The 25,460-nt window shown below is 35.4% G+C and overlaps 2 protein-coding genes across 10 annotated transcripts in view; one reads left to right on the forward strand and one right to left on the reverse strand.

The window, feature by feature from the left end:
• The window catches only part of LNX1 (ligand of numb-protein X 1), a 100,372-nt gene extending 97,382 nt beyond the window's left edge, over window positions 1-2,990 (forward strand). For all 3 annotated transcript variants that reach the window (XM_060778522.2, XM_060778523.2, XM_060778525.2), the window contains one exon: window positions 2,228-2,990. In XM_060778522.2, the coding sequence (XP_060634505.2) occupies window positions 2,228-2,363 (136 nt within the window). In that variant the 3' untranslated portion in view covers window positions 2,364-2,990. The remainder of the gene's footprint in view (window positions 1-2,227) is intronic.
• Window positions 2,991-3,622: 632 nt separating this feature from the next.
• FIP1L1 (factor interacting with PAPOLA and CPSF1) overlaps window positions 3,623-25,460 on the reverse strand; it is a 36,951-nt gene continuing 15,113 nt past the window's right edge. For 2 of the 7 annotated variants that reach the window (XM_060778526.2, XM_060778528.2), the window contains 11 exons: window positions 24,802-24,909; window positions 23,623-23,742; window positions 20,362-20,455; window positions 19,191-19,347; window positions 14,410-14,424; window positions 13,779-13,805; window positions 13,357-13,411; window positions 11,544-11,599; window positions 8,428-8,641; window positions 5,024-5,161; window positions 3,623-3,952 (listed from right to left, as the gene is read on the reverse strand). In XM_060778526.2, coding sequence (XP_060634509.2) covers window positions 3,802-3,952; window positions 5,024-5,161; window positions 8,428-8,641; window positions 11,544-11,599; window positions 13,357-13,411; window positions 13,779-13,805; window positions 14,410-14,424; window positions 19,191-19,347; window positions 20,362-20,455; window positions 23,623-23,742; window positions 24,802-24,909 — 1,135 coding nt within the window. In that variant the 3' untranslated portion in view covers window positions 3,623-3,801. The remainder of the gene's footprint in view (window positions 3,953-5,023; window positions 5,162-8,427; window positions 8,642-11,543; window positions 11,600-13,356; window positions 13,412-13,778; window positions 13,806-14,409; window positions 14,425-19,190; window positions 19,348-20,361; window positions 20,456-23,622; window positions 23,743-24,801; window positions 24,910-25,460) is intronic. The other 5 variants (XM_060778529.2, XM_060778531.2, XM_060778530.2 and 2 more) reach the window with 3 other exon arrangements.

Genomic DNA, 25,460 nt, shown 5'->3' on the forward strand with positions numbered 1-25,460 from the left:
ATTCCGAACCCAGGTATCTCTCCATAATATATTCAGCTGCCTGGTTTCAAATTAAACCTTGAATTCTTTGTATGCTTCTAACCCTTGTATTAAAGCAAGGATTTACAATTACCGCTGCAAGGGACCACTTACGCAGGAATCTGGGACCAACTTAAAACACCTCATGAGCCTAACCAAGATCATATTTATTGATTTCCCCTTAGAATCATAGATGGGCTATCTAGTCCAATGCCCTGCCATTCAGGAAAAGGACAAAGTACCCCTGACAGATGGCCATCCAGTCAATTTAAAAGCCTCCAAAGGAAATTCCATCACACCTTGAGGCGGTGAATTCCCTGTTGAACAGCTCTTACTGTTGGGAAGTTCTTAATGTTCAGGTGGAATCTCCTTTCCTATAATTTGAACCCATTGCTCCAAGTCCTTGTCTCCAGGTTAGCAGAAAACACACATGCTCCCTTTTTCTTATGACATCTTTTCAAATATTTATACATGGCTATGTCTCCTCTCAACTTCTCATCTGCAGGCTAAACATGTTGTTGTTTATTCGCTCAGTCATTTCCTATTCTTCATGTCCTCATGGACCAGCCCACGCGAGCTCCCTGTCAGCCGTCACCACCCCCAGCTCCTTCAAGGTCAAGCCAGTCACTTCAAGGTTACCGAGGATATCATCCATCCATCTTGCCCTTGGTCGATCCCTCTTCCTTTTTCCTTCCATTTTCTCCAGCATAATTGTCTTCTCTAAGCTTCTTTCCTGTCCTCTCATTATCTGGCCAAAGTACTTCATATTTGTCTCTAATATCCTTCTCTCCAAGGAGCAGTCTTGGACGTACTTCATCTGGCTCTGGAGACTTGAATTCATTTAATTCCTGGATGACTTCTTTACCTATTTTGGGTTGCATTTCCCCTATTACCTTGTCCGTTCCATATTGCTCAGATCAAACACCAATCTCTTTTTGGAAGAAGACTGAGGCAAAGAAGGTGTTGAGCAGCTCTGCATTTTCACTACCCCCAGTCAGCATTTCACTATCTTCTCCATGCAGAGAGCCTACCATTTCCTTGTTCTTCCTTTTTCTACTGACATAACCAAAGAATCCCTTTTTCTTCTTTTCAACTTCTCTGGCAAGTTTGAGATCATTTTGCACCTTAGCCTTTTGGCCCTTTTCTCTACATGTGTTAGTTATTCATTTAAATTCCTCTTTGATGATTTCCCCTCTTTTCCATTTCTTGAACATGTCTCCTTTAAATTTTGGCTCAGCTGAAAGTTCCTTGGACATAAATTGTTTTCTTAACACTTATTTTTCTTCTTGCTGGCACTTCTAGTAACAAGGCCTGCAGAAAACTGTTGTGTTGTCTCTAGGTAAACTTTAACAGCTAAAGCAGAAAGCAACATGCTTATTTTATATTGCCTTGCATTCAGAAAGCTAAGTCAGAAAGGAAAGAAAGAATTAGGTCTTGTTTTTATATCAGTGCAATAACTCTGCCATAGAGCTATAGTAGGACTGCTATATTATCCACAGTACTAGTACCCATGGTTTCACTGATCCTTGCTAACAAAATATGTCCTCTACATCTTCCAATTTGACTATGATATTCTTGGTGCAAAAGTCCTTTGTTTCAATAAAGTTCACAATTATTTGTTTCATGTATCCTGCCAAACTCCCAAAACATATGACACAGAGATATGGGGTTTGTAATGTATATGTTGTGGAACACAGAGCAGAATCCTAAATGTTCCAAATCTGGAAAAGTTCCTTGATAGAAAGGAAAATGTGAACTTGAGAATTACTAGTTTTACTTCTTGAGTCCAAGTCAAAAATTACAGATGGCTTACAAATTATGATTAAATTCCATGATGGAATGTCCTTAATAAATGTTTGAGAACTCTGTAAATGGAAGTCTTTTAATTTTTGCACATCAAACTGATATTACTCTGAAATTCAAAAAAATACATGCTTACATTTTCTACAGAAATTACACCAGAGGTATGTTTGGTATATGGTTTGGCCCTTAAAAACAGGCATTGCAAACAAATAATGATCACATTAATGAATTTCATATTTGTTCCTAAAAACGTTAAAAATATGAAGGAACTACAGAATGGTTGCTCTGGATGATGCAGAACAATATTGAAGATTAATAAGTGAAGCACTTGGGTTTTTAAAGGGGAAATTCCGGTATCGGGAGTTGTTGAGCCACCAGCAACATTTAAATTCTTTCATCCTTCCAGGTGCGGTGACATCCTCCTTGCAGTTAATGGCAGAAACATCTCAGGAATGGTGCATGCCTGTTTGGCAAGGATGCTAAAAGAACTAAAGGGGAAAGTTATTCTAACCATTGTATCCTGGCCTGGTACTTATTTATGAAGACATCTTTCGATTGGAGTGCAAGGAATCACTTGACACAAAACCTGCCACTTAATAAGGACATCTATTTACTCCACTTTCTGCTCAGCTATTTGCTTGCTAAAGAAAAAGGTGTGAAGTTTAAATGTGCATAAACACAAACAGAATGCTTCTATGAAAAAAAAATGCTTTGGTGTGTTAGAGAAAACCACGCACTTTCTAAACATGGAAATACACTAAGACTATAAGTCAGGGTACACATGCTGCTCTTTGTCTCATGTTTGTATTTTTATATTCAATCAAAGCAGCAGTAGTATGTTCCACCTAGTATTAATTTTTTTTAAAAGAAACAAATTTAATATCCTATCTGAAGGTTTCCCCAAAAACCTCTTGAATAACTGTTGCAATACTTTTCTAATCATTACGTTGACAGCATTTATTCACAACATAGAACTTTGATGATTACATGAAATCCCCCCTTTTTGTGGTTGGTATGAATCAAGTATTTTTAATTATGTTGTTTACTAGTGTGTAATAACTGTGAATTAAATTTAATTTCTACTGTCAAAATACTGTAATTGTAATTTGTAAGGCCGGGTTCTTTTCATTAAAAAAGCACAAGAATACACATTTATCCTAATGACATCAGCTGTTTTGTATCAGAGTTTTGCTTATTTTACATTTTTTGTGTATCTCCTTTGCTGGGCTGGTTCTGAATAAGCATGCCAATGTCAGGAAGTATTAGGTATAGTGAACTACTTATAAAAGCCGAGAAAGTAAGAATAAAGAACCAGGTTTATTGGTGCTGAGATCTAAGGCTAGACAGCTTCCACAGACTTAAGGAAGCAAAGCAGCACTATAGACTGACAGACATACCCACAGAGGCCACTGCAACATCACAATGCCCCAAACTTATAAATTCAAATATACAGATAAAAGGAAAAAGGTTTAAGTTATATTAGTTTCAATTTTGTTCCTCTGGATTAAAAACTACATGAAAAGTATGTATCCGAAGAACTGAACAAAATGATGGTTCCAATTCATTCTTCCAGAATCTTTAAAGGGGTCACACGGAATTTCTCCAGTTTGTGGTGTAATCAGTTTCTTTAAAATATTCTGCAGAGCGATGAAGCCTAAATGAACTGTGCTTAGGATTTCAACACAGCACAGTTTTCCATGTACACTTTTTCACTCAATATAATATCCCATGTATGAATATAATCTGGTTTTCACACATACCTTTACATTTCTAGATGTATAAGCAAGACAAAATAATGTGCTTTAACATGAAAAAAATCACTCTTTTTATTTTCAAAAATCCAAATTAAACTTAGGGGTTTTTTGTACTAACAGAACAAGATTAAGAGCAATGTTTTTAAGATCCAGAAAAAAAATAATTAGATTTAGAGCAATCTATTTCTGGCACTAATATAAGCAAGTAGACAAAGATCACGCATGCCTAGTCTGCTGAAGCAGCTTCAGTGTTTTCCTGTTCAGGGGCAGGTTCCCCACCACCTGTTTCTTTTCCTTCTTTGCTCTTTTTTGATTTTTTATGTTTGTGCCTCCTGTGGCTGTCTCCCTCTTCACTGTCATGGCGACGCCTGCTGTTACTAAGAGAAAGTAAAAATAAAAAACACAGGGAAAAAACAGAAAAAAGCTATTAAATTACATGTAAAATGTAGTGCCAGCCTGCTATTTCTAAAACCTCTGACACCACAAAGCTAATTACTTAGTACATAAAGTAGTATCATCATAAAATTAAAACCAGAGCCAGACTGAAGAAAAATACTGTCTGTATTAAAATTGACCATGATTCAATTTTGTAATATTTACTTTAGAGTAGGGTCTGGTAGCACATTTGGCTCCTAGAACTGTTCCATCGCAACATAAAATTGATTTTTTCAATAGTGACATAGAGTTATTCTACCAATGAAAGTTGATATTTTTAACCAAGTTCTGTCCTGGTTTCTAGAGGAAGCCTTAAAATAGGTTTACTGAATGCTTTCCCAACTTTTTCCTTATTTTACCACAAGTATTCATTCCAAGAGGTTAAACAAATCATCTTTGTCCACTCTACAATGATCTATAGATAATATGATTCTGACTTTTAGTTTTCCTTTTAACACATGAAAAGAAATAGAGGACCTCAATTGAATCAATCTGTGTATCAGAACCAGCAGCTAGGATTGGCCACTTTTCAGGCAATTGTCCAGGCCTTAAGAAGACCCACCGAGGAGTACTTGATGCAATGATTAGCAGGACAGACCTCTTACTCTAACCATCATTATCCAAGATGGCAGCAAACTTTCCACCATTTCAAATGGACAAGCAGAAGACACTGCTTTGCTTACTCAGTGGATCCGTCTGACAGCACACTAGACTTAATCTCAACATCCAGAGAGAGGTTATGGCTACGCCTCAGTTCTCTGCCAGAAGTGTTCACTAACATTCTGAAGATCAACTAAAATCTTTAATTGGTGGAAAAATCCATTTTCCATTGCCTTTGATTAAAATTCTATTTCTATACTGATCATATGAAAGAAGAGTGAATGCTACACAACTTTTGCCTGTATTCTGTTTTTAAATCACAGCAATCCAAAAGAAGCACAAGACCAGCCAATACTACTCCAGATACTTTTAATTATCCTCCTTTTGCCCCACAAATATATTAAAAAGCTAACCTTCGTGATGACTTGTGTCTTGTCTCTTCCTTTTCTCGATGTCTCCTTTCTCGGTGCCGCTCTTCTTTCTCTCTACTTGTTCTATGCCGCTCATAGCCTCTATCTGCATATTCTCTGTACCTATAGCGTTCTTCATCACTGTTCAAAACAAAATTAAAAATACTTCCAGTAAGCAAGAAATTTAAAAAGCACCGCTAAATACCCTTAGTTTCCCCCGTATCTATTTTAAAATGGTGATGTGGTTAGAGGGAGCTTTCCATATCCAGTGAAGTACAATTCTGAAGGACTGTTCTATTTCAGAGGGAATATGGAAAATACATGGATGCTCTACCTCTGGTGTAAACCAATCGCCTGCATGTTGGCAAAAGAGAACATATTTCTCTATTTCTGTTCTACGACAAATTTTCAAAGAATAACTTCATTTTACCCAAAGAACATGAGCCACTACAACTCAAGTTTAGATCATTATTATGTTTTAAACTTATTTCTAAGGGGAAATCTAATTCCTTTGTCATATATCAAACTACTTTTGAAACTCTACAGTCTGAAAAGTAGTTTACCATATTATGTATACAAATTAGTTGATGTTAGAGAGAAAGGTAAATGTTTTGTACTCATAAACTAAGTTAACATTTCTTCACATTTAGTTTTTATTTCCAAGCAGACTATAGTTACGATTACATTTATATGCACAAATCTAGAAATCTGAAGGTTTGCAGGAATAATATGGAGAAGTATACCATTAAACCAGGAACATATGGTGCTGTAAATGTGGAACTGCAAAAGCCACGATCCCTTATCATGCGCTAAGGCTGCTGACAGTCACAGTACAACTATCTCTCAGAGAGCAACGAATTCCAAATCTTGCATTTAACCTCAAAGAAACCATCTTACAACACCCATCTTTCATGAGTAAACATTTTAATTGCATTTTATTTATTTGCTTTAATTTTATCCAGCCTCTCCCCCAACATAGGGACTCAAGGTGGCTAATAATAAATATATAAAAAAGCACTTCCTATAAATGCAACTACAGACTTCTGGCATGTGCTCATTCATTTCCAAAACTCATTAGGATAGTAAGAGCTCATCCAGCTATTCTGAGGGAAGCATACATTGTTATAGCCTTAGCAGAAAATGTATTCCACAGTTAACTTGTGCAGCACGTGCTAAGGCAAAATGGTAAACAGATTTTTTAAAACATAAGGGTTAAGCCAGTTATGTGAGATCAGTATGACAAACTAGCTAGTTTAATCTGAACTGAAAACTGGTTTGGAGCTATTGCAACAAAGTGTACAAATCAATTCAGTCATATGACAGCAAATCCATGCTGATGCACTAGGATGTCTATGGCTGTAAAGACCACAGCAAATCAAGTCCCACTGGCTACTTTAAAATATAGCAACATGTTGAGAACTGTTTTGGTGATGTGAAAAACAGACTACACATTTCATGCTTTAGGATTTAACCATGAATTTTTATTCTCTACAAACACAAAGAGGCTCTTGGTACCCCATTGTTATGGTACTCACAAAGGAGTATTTCCTGGAAATTATGGTGTTTTACTCAATTTATCAAAAAAGTGTTTACAAAAGCCACTGGGCAGTTATTAAAACAAAGACTATTAAATGGCGAAACAATATCTGTTCAAGAGTGTCATATCTGAAGGATCTGTAATTCATAAACCTCCCACTTTCTATGTCACTCCTGTAACCATTTTTTAAATGAGGCTAAGGACCGCCTGATTTCTCACACAGCTATGTGGCAGCAGCTTTACTGCAGATGTCAGATAATTCGGTCACATAGCCTCTTCCCTCCTCCCTTACTGATAAGTTTGGCAGCAACACAGAGACTTCTCCAGGTCTGGAAATCATTAAGGATCATTTCAAGCACCCTTGAATGACCAGCCTTTTTCTGGCCTTCAGTCAAGCTCCTTAAAAACAGATGTTAAATTGATCCTAACATCTAAGACACTGACCCTACAATTTGTAAGAAAAAAATATACATTAACTATAGAACACTGCCGCAGAAAACTGCATATGAACAAAGGAATATACCATTTTAATGCCTAAATATAACTCCACGCTACTTCTATGCTTCTAAGGATATTAACATGCACCCCCAAACTGGATTAACTAAGACAACAGTGACTTCATTATGCTCTTCTTGGGCAATATGAAAATATACATTATTTACACCCTATTTGTGGACATAACATGTTAAAGTTAAAGAATGAAAGAAAATGATTACAAATAGTGTCGAGATATTTTCAAATTAGAAGCATTCATCACAGTCTCCGTGCAAAATAAATGGAAAGACTAGCTGCATAAGCAAGAGAGGAATGTTAAAATTTAACACAAGAAAGCATTCCTCTATCCTGATTAACAGGATAAAGGCTGGATTGTGGATCTATTAGTAAGCATTTAACAGCAAGCAGAACTCTTACTCTTTATGTCTGCAAAAGAACACTAACTGAAGGTTTGAAAATTTATCTTAGAAGATAATGTCTCTCTGAAGACTGATTTTGAGAAGAGGCTTTGCACAACCAGTAAAGAGCATTATGTGCACACATCTCAATACAAAGGTGCCCTACCCTTTACTACCTCATGCTGTTTAAGGTACTGGTTTCCAAATATGGCTCAATAAGCAGCACAGATGCTCAGACAACAGAGGACAAGCAGTAAAGCAAAAGCTTCCCATGCACACAGATGTAGTAAAATAACTTTGGGATCATGTTCAGGCACCAAACATTTAATAAAAAAATTGACATAAGAACTATTAGAGACTAAGTTCCATTATGATTATGGTATAAATATGGCTTTTTGGTTCACTTTTACTTAAATGATAATGGTAGTGCCTTGGCCGAACAAAAACGAAATGAATTGAATTACAATATGAGGACAAATATAGATACACTCAATCACCATCCATGCTATTCTGAGTTTGAGACTAAATGCTTACTCCTATACAAATGAACATATAAAAGAAATAAATATTGCAACGATTTTATACTGGGTAAAACGTCAAGCAAACTAGGCTAATCTATGAATCTTTTGAAATGCAACTAGCAGCAAGAATATCTCTTCCTAGCAATAAAAAATGAAAGAAAATAATCTTAAAAATTGTCTTTGTTTCAGACACACTTTTTACTTTTGAACCTATGGTTTGTATTTGAAACAACTGATTATGCTTTTAATGTAAGCCACTTTGAGTCTACTTTGTGGAGAGAAAAAGGTGTATAAATAAACATAATAAGATGATTATGGTTAACAACAACAATAATAATAATTGATTCCTCAACAATAGGCAAAAGGTAACTCAACCCTTTTTGTAGGACAAGTTTTAGGTGTGCTTCTAGTACAGATCACCATAATGCAGCATCTGAATTAGCCCCTCACACTCACCTGTTGAACACACTAGGAGTTGGACTATGATCACGCTCCCGCTCCCTTTCACGAGTACGTTCTCGCTCCCTGTCCCGATCACGGTCCCTTTCTCTATCTCGATCTCTCTCTCGTTCTCGATCTTTATCTCTTCGTGCATAATAATCCCACTGTTTGCTTGAATCCATGAGACTAGACCATGCTGGGGCAGAACCTGCAAGGTGCGGAAAAGTGACTAAAGAAAAAAAATGCTAGCATTAGAAAGCAAAAAAAGAGAAGAAGCTATAAATACTTGAAAAGCGTACTTTGAATCATACTTGAAATTAATTAAATCCCATTTTACAAGTTTATCTGAAACCTAAAATGCAAAGTCAAAAACTCTAGGTATTCTGTCTGCATGTTATTATCCAGTTGTCAAGTCTGAGGCTAGTTTCAAATAAAATAAGGTAGTTTGAACAATGAAATTTTAAGAATCAAATAGGTTTTTCCCCTGGCAATAATCACAATAATAAATACAAATGTACTGCCCAAATAATCTGTTTCCCTTCGTTATTTTAAGTTTACAATATGAATTCCTGTACTAAGTTTTGTCTGAAGTTTTAACCCGTTTGCAGCAATATGTTTTTCAAATACTGGAAATCAACTGTGCACAAAAAAAAAAAACCCACCTCGCTTAGTAGATATTTCACATTTTAAACTGAAGTATATGGACACAATAATAACTATTTTTATTTTCTGGACAATAATAGGGAAATAAATAGGACAATCTATTAATTTGAGAAATGTAAGAAGGAAAAGGGTAGGGTTTTTTTTCACTAAAGAATACATCATTCCTATCAATTTAAGACTTCCAATACGAAGTTTAAATAAGAAGGGAAATTTAACTGACAATTAGATAGAGAACTGTAGCATGTTGTCCTATGACAGAACAACTTGGAAATAAGAAGTTGCGCAGAAAAGCAAGACCTTAGCTAAGCAATGATGCCCTGTGTATATGTGGACCGTTTTGTGCATTTATACAATTATCGATAGACCCCAACCACTGTTCTGTAATATATGAATAAATAATAAATACATAGAAATTTTGTAGCTACTGAACAGAACTACAAAAAAAAAAAAACCCAGTCAGATTAACTCAGTACATTATAGTGAACTGACATAGTGCATATATGTCTCTCCAGCAATACAACAATGAGTTGCGTAATGTTGGAAGAAAAAGATATAATCAATGTAAAGACTGCATAAACTCAAAACATGTCAAGGTAGTTAGAAATTATCTTTGTTTATCAGGCAATACTCTGTGGTCTGTTATTGGTTAGTCTGCAGGAGTACAGCATTGCTCAGCAGTTATTTCATTTCTCAAAAGTAGTATGTTATATTTGACTGGATTTGTTTCAACCTAAAACAGGTTTGTCTCATCCCCACTTCAACATTAATCTCTGCTGTACAGAGAAGTCACTCTGTGAACTTATTTTCAAGTGGCACCTATCACTAAATCAGCCTTATTCAAGTAATTTGGCACTTTCGATATAGATAACACTGTGTAACAACATCTGAAAAATAATTCTGTCCCTGGTTTGAAAATGTTATTTCCTGTTTCATTTTGTATTATTTTGAAAGTAGTTGTTATACTTCAGAAACTTCATTTTTGTGGCTGCCTTTTAAAACATTTCAATGTGCGATTTTTAACCTTTTGTGCAGACCGCTAAAACCAAGTTTTTGGAGTTTAATAAACCTTTTCCATGATTGTATCATGGACCCAATTGGGAAATGACATTTATAACCCAGGAACAAAAATTGTGTTCCATAGTGTAATTGGAAGGAAAATCATAGGGTTAATGGAATTTCTAATAATTCTTAGTCTTAAATTGATTTGATTCATTGTTCATGACTTCATAAGATGAAAACAAGTAACATCCAGTATAGCATGGTATTTGTAGATACTCTGGGCAGAAAAAGGTAACAATTTTTATATTCACATTGTTTGAAAGAGACCGCAAAACAAAACTCGGGTATGCAAGTTTGAATCAGCGCTCTCAATGTGATTTAAAATGTCACTTTCAGAAAAATCTTCTGTACTCTCCATAAATGTGTTTTTGAATAAATTGTGTAAATTACCTATTCTGAAACAATTATGTCTATATGTACAGTTTCCTGTTATTGCAAAAACTTTTGTACTGAAAGAAAACAAACGTGCAACTAGCCTCCGTGTGTGCTTCAAATTACATACAAGATAGCAAAGAGATCTGCAAGACTTTCTAGCAGATTCACTGAACAACCACAGATTTTGAAAACAGCCTTCCCATCATGTGTTTAATTAAAGAAAGACTGAAAATATCTTACTGTTTGAGCACAGAGAACAAATGTGGAAGACCCCCTGAAATGTGCAAGACTAGGAAGACAGAAAACTTGAGCACACACACATCAAGACATCTGCTTCTCATGGACAAAGTCATTTTGATCATCATCTGTTTTTTGTTATGCGAAGCAAAATTCTAGTCTATTCATTCACAACCATGTGCTCCTCCCATTTTACTCTAGTCTTGCAGTCAAGAATTCTTAGTCGCCATACACCCCAGCACATTTTAATGTTCATATAAACTAGAGAAAGGAGAGAATGGGCACTAGGATAAGGTAACTCAAGTGATCACCAATTGCTGTCAATAAAAACCAGATTCAAGCCAAATGTCTCCAACATTTGGAAATAATTACTGCCTGCCTATTCCTGAGGGACAAATAAAACCCAGATTAAAATGTTTGTTTGAGTATATTTTTATTTTCAGTATGTGCAAAACTTAACTATCCAACTGAAAGATGGGGAGCTGGAATCAAACTGCATTTCAATTGCTTGGGTGTGCCGTGTCCCATAAGGCATTTCTTTGCTTACCAGAAAGCTGCCAGTAATTTATTTTCAAGCAATAATTCTGTACACTTTGCGTACTCTTTGTATGCAATAAATCTTGGATATTAAATCAATGCATATTAAAATAAAGTTTAAATATATCAAGGTGAAAAGAAATCCATATGTAAGGGCAAATATAAGTAAAATAATACAATACACAAGTTTATTCCAATTAAAGACCAGTAACATAAGCATAGCTTAGAGGAATGGCATTATTAACATTGAAAACACTTACCACCACCATATGGAAATGCACGAGCTGAGCGGCCATCAAAACCAGAGGAATGTCCACTGTTGGATGAGAAGTCAGGTCATCTTATTAGTAAATGTACTATATAGAACATATAACCTTTTGCAATCTCTGTAAGGTGGGATGTTGAAATGCTCTAAGCAAAATTGTAGTATTTCCCAAGACATTTGGGGCTAATATTTATGTGCTTCCTTGCAGATGCTCCGTCGATCACTCTCACCCTACTCTAATAAGCTAGTCATGTAGGAAAAAGAATTGGATCATACACAGATCACCACAATACAGTATTTTTACCACCCTTGTAGCCCCAACATGGAGGGATTTCAGTTTCTTCCTCAAGGAATGGACTCTCTGTTTGACTGAGTCCTTATTATCAACGATTATACACAAGTAGAAATGCTTATTTTGCAGACTAGCAATGACAAACGATGACAAGCTATGTCTGCTCAAAAGATTAGATAGGTTATTTTGCTCCAAAATGTTTTAAACCAGAAGTTAGAATTGTGTGATTTTTCAGGCCCATGCAGTAGGACAGCAACTCCCAGTATTTTTCACTATTAGATAACATCTGGAGCCCCACAAGGGGCTTTAAACAATCCATTTTAGACATATCAAATGAATAACAATTGATAAGAAGAAAAGTCAGGATAGGGCAGCACCTCATATGTCGTGTCTGATGGCTTCCTATTTGAACAGAAGTTCAATTTTTAAAAAAGAGAACAGATGTGTGCTGTGCAGATGTGTGCTGTGACACCTGACCACAGTGCCCTGACTTGTTCCTTCCCAAAAAGGCAGAGATAACCTATGGTATATTTTATCCCCTTGTCATCTGGTCATTGAGAAAGCAAACTGTTACATTTTAGAATGTATATAGTTCATTGTACCTGAAGAAAAGCAATGCATGACTGGCGGGAAACATGAACATGTTTCCTATGTGAATATGTATTGTGTTCTTAGGCACTCAAATGTACCCAGCAGGCATCAAATAGTGTTCTTTTACACCACTTTGGTACAGCCTTCTTCGGGATGGGAAAAATACTTGGAAGTATTTTAAAAATCAACAAAAACACATTTTTTGAGCATTTAGAACCCTTGCTGATAAGAATCCTGAACTGATACGAATCTTTACAGTTCGGGGTTTATTCTGTGTAAAACTGCACGTGATTGTTTTGTATAGAAAAAAAGAATTTTCTAAGGAGAAAACATTTTTTTGTGTGGAAATCAACATTTCAACACAGAAAGACCAATTCCTGTACTTTAGATGCTGTTATCTATGTATAAAATCTTATGACTGGGGAAGGGGGGGGGGTCTGTTCTGCATAAAACTTGCACATAATTTGCATAGAAAACATTTTCTCCAAATTTCTCTGCTGAAATATTATTTTCAATGGAGAAAATTCTGTTTTCTGTGCAAAACAACTTTATGCCATTTTTGCACAGAATACGTTGCCACTACCCTTCAAGAAGAAATTTAGTGAAGAATTACATATATAAACTTGACCAATCACCCCTCTAAATGCAAATAGCATCTGAGGGAGACTTTTGGAGGACAAGAAGGCACTGTATCAAAAAGGTAAGTCAAGGAGAAACTCTAGTGTGTAAAAGCCCATGTATGTCTTTGACAAAAAACGTTTTTTTTCTTTCTTCCTGTTTTAATGTTAAATATACTGGATGTAGAGACAATTAGAACTTAAAGTGGCCGTGAGGCTTGTAAAGCTAGAAGTAAGATTTTACAAGGAGCACAATAATGGAAGTACAGTTTCTATGATGTTAGATTGTTTTCTAAACAGGAACGCACCTTTCTATTGTTGGTATAAGAGACGGTGGTGGCCCTCCAGGTGGGGGAGGAAAGCCTGAAAAATTTAAATGAGAAATCAACGAGTTGGTTTAGATTATTATGACAAATTATTATTTTTTAAATCCAGAGTAATATGCAAATTAAGACCAACTTAGGCAACAATGAATCACAGATGTGAAATATTCAAAACCAGACCTGCAACAATCCTATTCAACTATATAGTTAAATATCTATGTATCTGATGGCATTCTTGAATTATTTATTACATATAGGCAGTAAATACCATTCTGAATATGATTGCTTTTCCCCAAGACAAATGTATTGTGTTGTAAACGATGGAAGTAATGAAATGCCATACCAAAAAAGGAAACCACATTATTTTTCAAATTACTTCAAAATACTTTTAGAACAAATAAATATACCTGGTGGTGGCACTGTTATTGGTATACCTAAAAACAAAAACAAAAAAAATGCACCCAGTCATTTAGGTAATGCATTTATATTGATACTCTCATGTCCACATTTTCAGAATAGGCATCATGGCATTTTTGCCAACAAAACAGAGCAAATAAAAGCTGGTGGTAAACTAAGTTTGGTTAGTATCAGTCTACAGTGGCTCTGATTCAGTAACGCTTTAGTAGAAGTCTACACAAGCAGCTGAAATCTAACCCAACTATAATATGGCATTATAGTTATTGAAAGTGAAAAAAAATGAACTGCATGCACTCAAGCTGATCTGTATGCACTTGAAGGGTTCTCTGGGGTGGGGTCATTGCTTAAAAGCTATTATATATTCAGATCTTCAGAATAAATATTAAGGATATTTTCTTTTTAAAACCATGTGTTTTTCAGTAAAATATATTAACCAAATTACAATACAAATCATCTTCTAGAATACAAAGTGGCATTAAATGAAACACACTGCAGAAAATTTACTCTATACATTAAATGAAGTTACATGTAAACAATATGCAGTACAAAGAACATCCAAAATTCTCTTTTTTCCTGTAAATGTCTTTCAATGTGCATGCACAATCCAATGCAAAAACCCACCTGTGCCTTTATATCCTCAATGATAACACACAAGATAGCAAATTCAAAATGCAAAATGATAGGTTAATGTTATTAAAATAATATTCAGAGTCTATAAAAAAAGACACAAGACATACAATACTAACACTAAGGACAAATACATTTTTGCTAAAAAGTACTGATAAAAAGGTGAGTACAATCTAATTCAGTCAGAAAAATCTGCATGGATCTAATATGGAGATATGCTCTCTATCACACTCAACAAAAACAAATGATACAGAATAAAATCCCAAATGCACTACTTCGCTTTTTCCTGACACTCCTTCCTTGCACATATTTACTAAGTTTAATAGAACAATATATTAACAAAATTATATAAAAATTATATTAAAAAGAGTGGGAGAAACAAAGTAATGTGTTAAAGTATCTCTGAAACATTGTTTTACCCGTTTGCTTTTCAAATGCTCTTCTGACCTTTCTTTGTATTTTATTTGTGGTTCATCTCCAAAATAAGTTAGTATTATTGATTTAAAAAAATGTAAATCAAATAGCTTGTTTCAACAATATCAGAATTAAACAATGATCGGGATTCACACAAGTACTAACAAGTGATTCAGTGGATCTATCTACAAGCTGTCCCTGAGTTACAAACATCTGGCTAGTTACAAATGGGGTGAGACAACAGGAAGTGAGAGGAAATCTATCCCTAGAAAGGGAAATTGACTCCTGAGAGAGTTATGGGAAAAGGTATCTCAACTGAAGCTGTCTTATTTCCATTACACCCAAAATTTTCAAAATCCAATTATCACGGGGGCAGAAAGTGAGGGGAAATCTTCTGAACAGGGACACAAACAACAAAACAAATATTACAGGGCTGTTAACCCTTCCTTATGCTATAAAAAATTAAAAATTGGTGGGAGTTTAAAAATGTATCTGTTCTGACTTGTGCAACTTAAGAACAAGCCTACGGAACCTATCTTGTTTGGAAGTCAGGGACTGCATGGATTTGAAACTATTAAATAATAATAATAATAATAATAATCATCATCATCATCTTTATTTATATTCTGCCCTATCTCCCCAAGGGGACTCGGGGCGCATTCCAATAAACAAAAAGGGCAAACATTCAATGCCTCAGTGGAACTAACATCTGGATTTAGTCCCCTAAAACTATTCAATTAGGATTTTCCTCTTTTTTTTCTACATGCATTGTGCTGTTTCCCCCTCTTACGTCATTTATGTTGAATAACCTGATGTTTTGCCTCTTTTTATTCATGGAAATGGGAATGACAGTAATAGATCATATTTGTAATTAAAATCTGTTAAATTATCACACATTGGGGAGCATAGGTTGCTAAAACTGCAATACTGACACAAGTACTTTCCTAAGCCACTTTCCTAAGTCACTATAGATGATTCAATAAAATGATCATTCCTGATCATTTGCTATACTGCTTTTTAAAAAGCCTACGGTGAGTTATTCCAGTAGCAACCATATAGATTTCTAGAGTTATGTTTCCCAACAATGACACTTCTTTTTGTCTCACAAGGTATTTGCATCTCAAGCAGTTAAGTGAACACAGCAGAAGAGACCAGGACTTCAAAGCACGATCGTTTTCAAAGGATCTTCTGAGGGATGTTTTCTATTTGAATGCTTAAACTTTTTGGCCAGTAGTTCCAGTTAATATTAGGTAACGAGAAACTAACAAGAAACTTCCCCCCATTCTAAAGTAAAGAGGGATGAGAAGCTTCTATTTTTGTACAAGCTTTGAAGATAGAATGCTGGCAGCAGCACAATTAAAACAAGCCCCAAGGAGCCAAAGCCACTGCTCTTAATGGTTATTTCCAAGTGCTCTAAAAATACAAGAGATAGCAAAAGAAATATATTGGACAGACTCATGTCATAAACCTGTGCAACTGTTACTATTCTTTTTTTGCTTCCATCGATATGCCTGTCGGATTATAACACATGCACATTTTATTTAACTTTGAACTTCTGCAGATGAAAGCTTCTGTGAAAATTTAACCATATGTTTCTTTAAAATGCCTTTCACTAGAGTGGCTTGGGACAAGGAAAAGAAGCTATCCTTCTATTATGGAGCAGTTCTACTCAGCAAAGTGGAGAGGCAGTTGCTTGGGACTGAGTGACAGGAACAGTTTTGAAAGAAACCAATTAAGCAGGGAGTTTTGACCAGGGACTCCATGCAGAGGTTCATGACTGGGTGCAAAAGGCAATGATTCTTTTTCTTTCTCTCCGTTGCTTACATTTTTCATTCTAACATATATAGGCTGGGACTGTCTTTTCAAGCGTTCATTCTAGTTTTTTTCCAAACCTCTCAAAGCATTTGACAGCTCCTTCAGTGTGATTCTATGGAAACTTATGGGGAAGAATACCATATAACTGCTCTATAGGGTCGAGTAGATGCCTAAAGAGACAATTTCCCCCCAGGTACAGGTAAATGAAAACAAGGATATGGGTTGTGCACTTCCAGGATTCTATTAGATAAACTCAGGGATTTGAGGATACAAATCGTGCTCTAGTACCTACATTTTATGAGGTCAGGAATTAACAAAATTTATTAAAATAGTATTACATTTTAATCTTCCCATTCATAAAGTACAAATAATGATTTTTCTCCCCAAGAAAATGAGGGCTAGGTCATAACAGATTGCACACCTGAGAGCAAATAAACATTTTGTAAGCCACTCTGAATGCCTTTGTGGCTGAAGAGCAGGGTAAAAATTCTCTAAATCAATCAATCAATCAATCAAGTATTACATGCCATTCATTTAAAACAATAACATTTTGCTCATCATTTTTAATTTACACAAAAATAAAAGATGGTAAATAGCTAGAGATTCTAAACTACAAGGATCAAAAGATATGATACACAAACATAAGGTAACTCATATAAAAGCAATTAAACATTAAAGAAAGACCAGGGCATTTTGGATCTGGACAATGTCCAAAAGTTAGTGCCCTTTTAAAAACAGAAATATGTTGAAATGAAGGATACAGTATATGAATCATTAGATGGACAATTGGTAAAAAAAATCCTAAGTGTTTTATGTGCTCATATTTAGCATTGAAAAATCAGGTTAGGTTGCTAAAAAATTGAACACTTGTATCTTTGTGTACTATGACAAATATTTTGGACCAGCTATTTAACCAAGTGACCGCTTCTGGCCTGACCTCTACTCCCAAACATGACGGACATATCATGTACCTATACACTGATCACTGGCAGAATGGACCAACCTGTATGCGCATTAAAATAGGTTGGGGTGGAGTTATGATTGTGGCAATACTATCACTCTAGTGACAAATAGTGATTGTTAATATGAAACAGTTACAGATGAGTAAATCTAGGTAACTCTTTTGTATTCCCAATAAATACTTAAGTCACAATTGTGACACTACTGCCACCATTATTCCTCCCCAAAAATCTCCCTCTCAAAAATTAACCTCACTTTACTGGGATATTGCTGACATTAATGTAAATAACCATTTATGGAAAATACTCCATTATGTTCTGAAAAATATACACATCAAGTTTTTGATGAAGAGCACATTACTCAGTTTAAACCTGAATACTAAAAAGAAAAATCTGTAACTGTTGTATTCTGTAATGTTCGATTTTACCACCAAGTTGCCAGCTAACAAAAATATACTTCAATGAATTGATTTACCTTGTTTTTATAATATCAGTAATAACAAAAAGGAATTCATTGTTACCAAAAGGAAAACATGTATTATTTTAACATTAGCTGCATCATGTGTACAGCATTAGTATGAAATTTTCATACTTATATCTAAAAACATTTATAAAGTAAATATTGTTTTAAAATTTCCATGTCAACTACTTTTAAAAAATTAAAGTAGCTGTGAGTCATAGAACTGTGGAGTTGGAAGAGACCTCATGGGCCATCCAATCTAACCCTCTGCCAAGAAGCAGGAAAATTCCATTCAAAGCATCCCCGACAGATGGCCATCCAGCCTCTGTTTAAAAGCCCCCAAAGAAAGGGCCTCTACCACACTCCGGGGCAGAGACTTCCACTAAACAGCTCTCACAGTCAAGAAGTTCTTCCTAATGTTCACATGAAATCTCCTTTCCTGTAGTTTGCAGCCATTGTTCCATGTCCTAGTCTCCAGGGCAAAAGAAAACAAGCTTGCTTCCTCCGCCCTATTTATTTATTTGCTTTACTTCTATACCGCCTTTCTCAGCCGAAATGGCGACTCAAGGCGGTTTATGACTTCCCTTCACATATTTATATATGAAAAAACTGGGTGCAATTTCAGCTGGTAGTCTTTACTGAATCAGATTCTGTTCTAAGACTGGCAAGTACCAGCCTTTATATAAAATAATATATAATGTAATGCAAACTCATCAAAACAAAGGCCTGTCATCCAAAAAAAGAATGAATAAAAAAGGTCTAGTATGAAAAGACAATAGATTAAATCCAGCTTTAGTTCCAATAAGAACAAGCTCACTGAAATAAAAAGGATTTATTATTCAATGTCAACAAAAGCCCTATTGATTCCAATGGGTCTACTCTAGTTTGACTTAAAACTAGTTCAGGCTAAAACTGGATTTAATATAATGAATAGGTAAGTGTAAATATCAACAAAAAAAAGAGAAATAACTGTGTGAAAATAGAAGAAATAAACTAAATTTTTCCAGAAAACGATAACGATGAAAAAATTTACAGAGCATCAAAAGTGCAGTTTCACGCCGAAACCAAATGAGTAAAAGAGAAAGACCACAAAGGTATGCTATTCTTTTTCTCTTCTCTGCTTTTACCTGGAGGAGGAATCAGAGGCGGGGCAGTACTGACAGACGGTGGCGGTGGGAGAAAAGGAGGAGGTGGAAGATGAGTAGGAGGAGCTCCTGGAGGAAAAAACGGAGGGGGCTTGGAAAAACCACCATCCACTTCAGTACTGGAGCGATCAGAAAGAACCTAGAAAATAAAACCGAAAAATTTTCTTTAGAAAAAGTGGAGAAAAAAAACAACACTTTTCCCTCATTAAATAGCAACTAAAAGTTTTTTTAATTATAAGAAGCAGAAATACATATTTACCTTCTAACACTGAATGGCCAAAGCCCAAGATTCTTGGCCTAATTTAACTAAAGTACATCTGCACAAGAATAATGAAACCACAAGGAGATTTTCTCTGTGAGAATTTTTTAAGTACAGTATTCCTGTCTGAGATAAGAAATCACAAGAGAAACCTCCTGCACAACAAAATGCTTCCTTTTTTAAAAGGAGGAATCCACTGACTTTTTGTATATTTATATCATCAGCAAATGACATGTTGATGTAAGTTGTACTTAAGTTGTACTTGCTTTCTTTTTATTATGTATCAAGGATAAAATGCAGATTTTGTTTCTTACAAAGTATTCATGCTAGTTAGTGACAGAAAAATAAAATACACACTCTATACTACTTATTAACACCAAAAGTGTATAAAGTGTATCCAGAAAATAATGTTGCTCAAAAAGTAGAGGTTAATACAAAAAATAAGGAAGTTGTCATAGCTGTGTGCTCTATTTACATTTTGTTCCAAAATGGGTGGCTTCAGATAGAAAGTATCACTTATGTGAGCATATGTAATGAAATACACTATATATTTGGGTTGGGAGGGGGAATTGGTTGGTCTCCACTTCTCAAACTAAGGAACATGTGTCTTTTGCCTATATCAGTGGGTAAATCTCTGAATTATAGCCAGACTTCTGACTATAATTCAGAGATCTACCCACTGATATAGGCAAAACACACAAGTTCCTTATTTGGCAAGAAGCAGAAAAGAGAAACACAACTGCTTTCCATTGAACAAAATTGGAAAATAAATTTTATATATAGCCCTGAGATATTTTTTTTAAAAAAGTGAAACCAAATTCTGTATATAAACTCAAGCTAAAAAGTGAGATGTCTGTTAATCCACTAATTAACATATTAAAAACAAACATAAACCTGTATGTTGCTGTTTTCATTGGCACGACGTCTTCCTTCTACTCGGCTGATTGTGATAGTCTGTCCAATCACATCTATAGCGCCAGCAAGCCTTCTGAAAAAGAAATATGTATCTAAGAAAAATGGTACACATGAACAAGAAAATAATCAGCAATAATACTCAGAAAAATGTTTTTTCCTTAATACATTTAAGTATTTATAGGATTCAGTATGATTTTAATTAAGAAATATAATGAGCTGAAGTGTTTCTTGTAACTTTACTTATAAAGGAAAATGTAATGATTTTCTGCTTCAAAAGAAAGTAACTGAAACATTCAGCACACAAGATACTGTACCTAAAACTTCTTCACAAGTATGAAAATTAATATTTTAAAAGAAAAGATTTTAAGAAATATAAGATACCTTTGGGGTTTTATTGAAAAGCAAAAACTTGATATAGCGGTGGTGGAGCTGGAAATAGTAGTAACCCAAAACGCTAATATTAAGTAATGGAGAGAATAAAAAGATACCACTTTGAACATATCCAATCTCCTTTGAATTAAAAAGCTAAGCAAGATAAGCCCTGGTTAACATCTCAATAGAAGACCACCAGGCTATACTACTGCCTCTCGGTAGATTATGGAAGATTTCTAGGGAGCCACTATCAGTCATAGTTGATAAAACTAGTCAAGATGGACCAAAGATTTTAGTCAGTATATGACAGCTTTCTGTCATCTTTCACTTCTACAGTAGTGTTTCAAGAATGAACACTGTTAAGCAACTATTTCTCTTGAAATCCCACATGAAGAAATGGTACAAAGCGCTGAGTCAGGACCGTCATATATTTTTTGCAGGCACTGGGCTGGCAGAAGTTACGGTGTTATTGCTCCCAATGTAACTCTAAAGGTAAAGGTTTCCCCTGACATTAAGTCTAGTCGTGTCCGGCTCTGGGGGTGGTGCTCATCTCCATTTCTAAGCTGAAGAGCCAGAGTTTTCCATAGACACTTCCAAGGCCATGTGACTGGCATGACTGCATGGAGCGCTGTTACCTTCCCACCAAAGCAGTACCTATGATCTACTCAAATTTGTATGTTTTTTAACTGCTGGGTTGGCAGAAGCTGGGCCTAACAGCGGGAGCTCACCCCACTCCCTGGATTCTAACAACTGACCTTTCAGTCAGCAAGTTTAGCAGTTCAGTGGTTTAACCCGCTGCATCACCAGGGCACCCAATTTAACTCTACCATCCGAAATAACAGCCACCAGTTCAAAGCAACCCTGATTAATTTCAATATCTTCAGCTGATATTAACACATATTCTCATATTAAGATGGAGCAATGCTGCTTATAAAGACAGAACAAGGAGATGGGAAGAATTATTGTAAAATCAGCAATTTTGTCTCAATTGCAAAACTTTCCAAATCTACTGAAAGAACCATCCTAATGACACACACAGGAGGAAAACAAACCCATGATATTATTTGTTGGGTTGTTGCAAAACAAATGGTTATAGTTCACATCCCACTGAAGTAAACTGCAGAAGTCCCATACATTTTAACAGGGTGGGACGTCAGCCAAAGAAAGTAAATTAAAATAAAGGCTTCTCTCTCCAAATATGAAACAAAGCCAACACACAAAAGCCCTTTCTCCCTAAAAAAAAATATGTTTATCTCCCAGTTTTCAGATGCGGGGGGCAGTGTAGGCTTGAGGGAAGACCCCATATAAAGGATGATTTATGCTGATAAAGCACTCACTATAAAATATTTAATATATCGTTTCTAACTTAACAAATAAAGAATCAACTTAAGAATCAATATTCTTCCACTTCTAAATAATGCTTCAGCCAAACTAGTGAGATATTCTGACTATAACTGTCTTTCATGTAAACCCATAAAAAATAACAAGTCACAACATTAATCACCATGTCTAAAAATTACAAATGAGTCAAATCAATGCTGGTTTCAAGGAAGGCAAAATTAGTAAGGCACTAACACACAGTTGAAGACACAACCCAAAACGCAAAGCCTTTAAAATCTTCAACATAAGAAAGCATGCAGCAGATGAAATAAAAGAAGCATAGAAGAACAGCAAGCACAGGAGAAAATTGTACTGCAAAATGTTCGTGTCTATAATAACCACAACCACACCACAGATGATTTCCCACAAAAGCCATTCCAAGAAAAGAAAGCAAATATCTATGTAGTGAAAACGGTAATACATGGATCCACAATTTAATCCAACATGTTGATTATAGTGACTGTTCTTCTGACCCCTAGGAAAGTTCCAGCTTTGCTTCCCACTTTGGGACTATGAAAATTTCAAAGTACCAAGCAGTGCAAGGCAACACCTACTTCTAAAAGGGATATACAGGTTGAATATTCCTTATCTGAAATGCTTAGAACCGGAAGTGTTTTGGATTTCAGATTGCTTTGGATTTTGGGATATCGTATCTGTAAATGCATACATAAGATATCTTGTAGATGGGACTTGAATAAACTTCATTTGTGTTTCAAATACACCTTATACACACAGTTTGACTGTAAAATTATACACATTTTTTTAAAAATGCGCATAGAACAAATTTGTGTACACAGAACTATAAGAAATCATAGATAACTCAACCACATCCAATTTTGAAGCACTTTGGAATTCCAGATAAGGGACACTCAAGCATTGTAAAACTGTTCCCAAACACACATAATGTCTTCCCTAGAAGGAAAGGAGCCTTCTGATAGTTCTGCTGATGAGTGGTCAAAACAAACAAACAAACAAATTTTTCTCTGACACAGGACTAAATTTTGGCTTCCAACGAAGATTGAAAAAAAGCAAAGAAAAATATCTAATATTGGCAGCATCATCCTGTAAGTCAGAACTGGATAATGCTCTCCAGATGCTACTGGACTCCATTTCTCATCTTTACTACCCAGAGGGTAAAAACTGCATGGGCATTGATACCTGCAGCCATTTGGCCCTTGGGCATTTTAGTTGCCAGAATGGAAACATCCTTGCTCCTGGTGTATTACAAAATCCTTCTGTAGAACACAGAATGAAATAATGATAACCCCATAAATGCAGACATTAGCCCCAGTGCCACTGTCGAGCTCAGGGCTGGAGATGAGGTGGGAAATAATTCCAATAGCTGTACTATCCTTCAAAGGTACTTCAAGGGTCACAGAAGACTAGTATCATTGTTGAAATTGTTCACAGCCCCAATCTTTGCCAACTACAAGCTTGTGGACCAAGTTTTGCCCTTTTAGCTCTGTGTTTTTGAGGAGCTTTGATCACCTTGGGAGGAATCTGAGACTGGAGGGATGATCTCTGCCCACCACATCCGAGAGGTCTGAAATGAAGGGATTCTTCTCAAACTTAACATTACGTTCTGAAGTGTAACATGCGGGGAAATAGCTGGAAAACATGGGGCAAGAGTTTTTCTTTCTGTTTTTCCAAGGACAATTGTCTGTGAATTCACTTTATTATATTAGAGAATTTACAGTTTGCATTTCATTTCTTTTAATGAAAAAAATGTAAGTAGCAGAGGGTTCACTGTTTTGCACAACAGCTTATAAAAATATAGGCCTTTATATTTTGTAAATGCCATACATTAATAAAGTACATACAATTAATTTATATGAGTTAAGTTATGAATAAAGGATTTATGTTGCTAAAGTTAGGATCTGATATGAAAACAATTATAGCATATAATAGGAATATCATTCTCTAGACACACTCATTGGAAAAGACAACACTGCTTCTGGGAGACAGAAGGAAAAGGGAACACTGAATTACCTATGGATTGACTCAACCAATGGCCCTCAATTTGCATGGTCCTAACCAGAGCTGTCACTGATTGGGGCTCTTAGAGGGCTCTCATTCATATGAGATACTGGAAGTGAAAGCAGATTCAATGGCAAATAATGATAACTTGGCTAAGCATAACATCAGGAAAGGAAACAAGGCCAAAAATTGTAATTATGTGAAGCAGTGTGCAGTCTTACACAGCAATCACCATACCATATGTATTTTAGAAATAATGTGGGAAAAGTGACTATAGAGGCCTCTTGTCCTAAACCTTTTATTTACCATTCTACAATAACATATTCTAGAATCTGTTTCTTTCAATTATGCTAGAAAAAGCTTTAAAATAAGGTAGGGGGATCACACACACAAATAGTTCATATATCTAAATCTAAGTGGTGTATTTAAGTCAATCATCAGACATTACTCAAGTCTAAACATCAACATTCTTCATTTATACACATGCTTGCCCTTCAATTATTATTACTATTTTCAACTGCATATACATTTAAAATTTAGAAATGGGGCAAGTGTCACAAATCTGATCATATACATAGTCAAGAATATTATTCAGTATGATAGTCTTGTCTATGTATATCCAACTTATGGGGGAGTGGCAAATCATATATCATAATTCAAAAAATTTAAGACCTTTAAAACTTTTCTTACCTTAGTTCAGGCGAATCAGCCCTCCCATATCGATCCTGCCACTTCCCAATGCCTGAACTGGTTTTTCTGGCTGCAGTGCTCGTCTGCGACTGAGAAGAGGTGCTGCTTCTGGTGAGATAAATGTTCTTTCTTTTCTTATGTTTCTATCTTTCCCTATTCTAAGATATTTTTCTCTCTCCCCATCCCTCTCATTCCACCCATCACATCTTTCGACATTAACTATAGCATGACGTCTACTGAAAGACTAGAAATGGAATTAAATAATATATGTACAACACCACCATATTCATTCTCCTTTAGTAACCACATTTTAAATCCAATTTGGTATCTGCAACTCATTATCTACTATCTATTGATTTTATGAACTAAATACATACAATTGTTTGAGACACAAGCCTAAATACACACACTTGACAAAACCATTCATTTAAACAGTTCTCCTTGCAAACTGGGTTACCAAATCATCAGAAAACTTTTTTTTTCTTTTAAAAAAGTAGAAACCAACAAAGGAGTATTACAAAATAAACACTTCAATATTTCTGTGTTCAACTGTCTCTCCATATTTGCAAAAATGTGCAGTGTTTACAGTGGACTCTGCAGAAATTGCTTCAGCTGTACTTTATAAAAAGAAAAATCAGCCTGTTTAGCAAGTCCTGCAA

This window comes from Anolis sagrei, chromosome 5, assembly GCF_037176765.1.
Source record: "Anolis sagrei isolate rAnoSag1 chromosome 5, rAnoSag1.mat, whole genome shotgun sequence".
Classification (NCBI taxonomy): Eukaryota; Metazoa; Chordata; class Lepidosauria; order Squamata; family Dactyloidae; genus Anolis; species Anolis sagrei.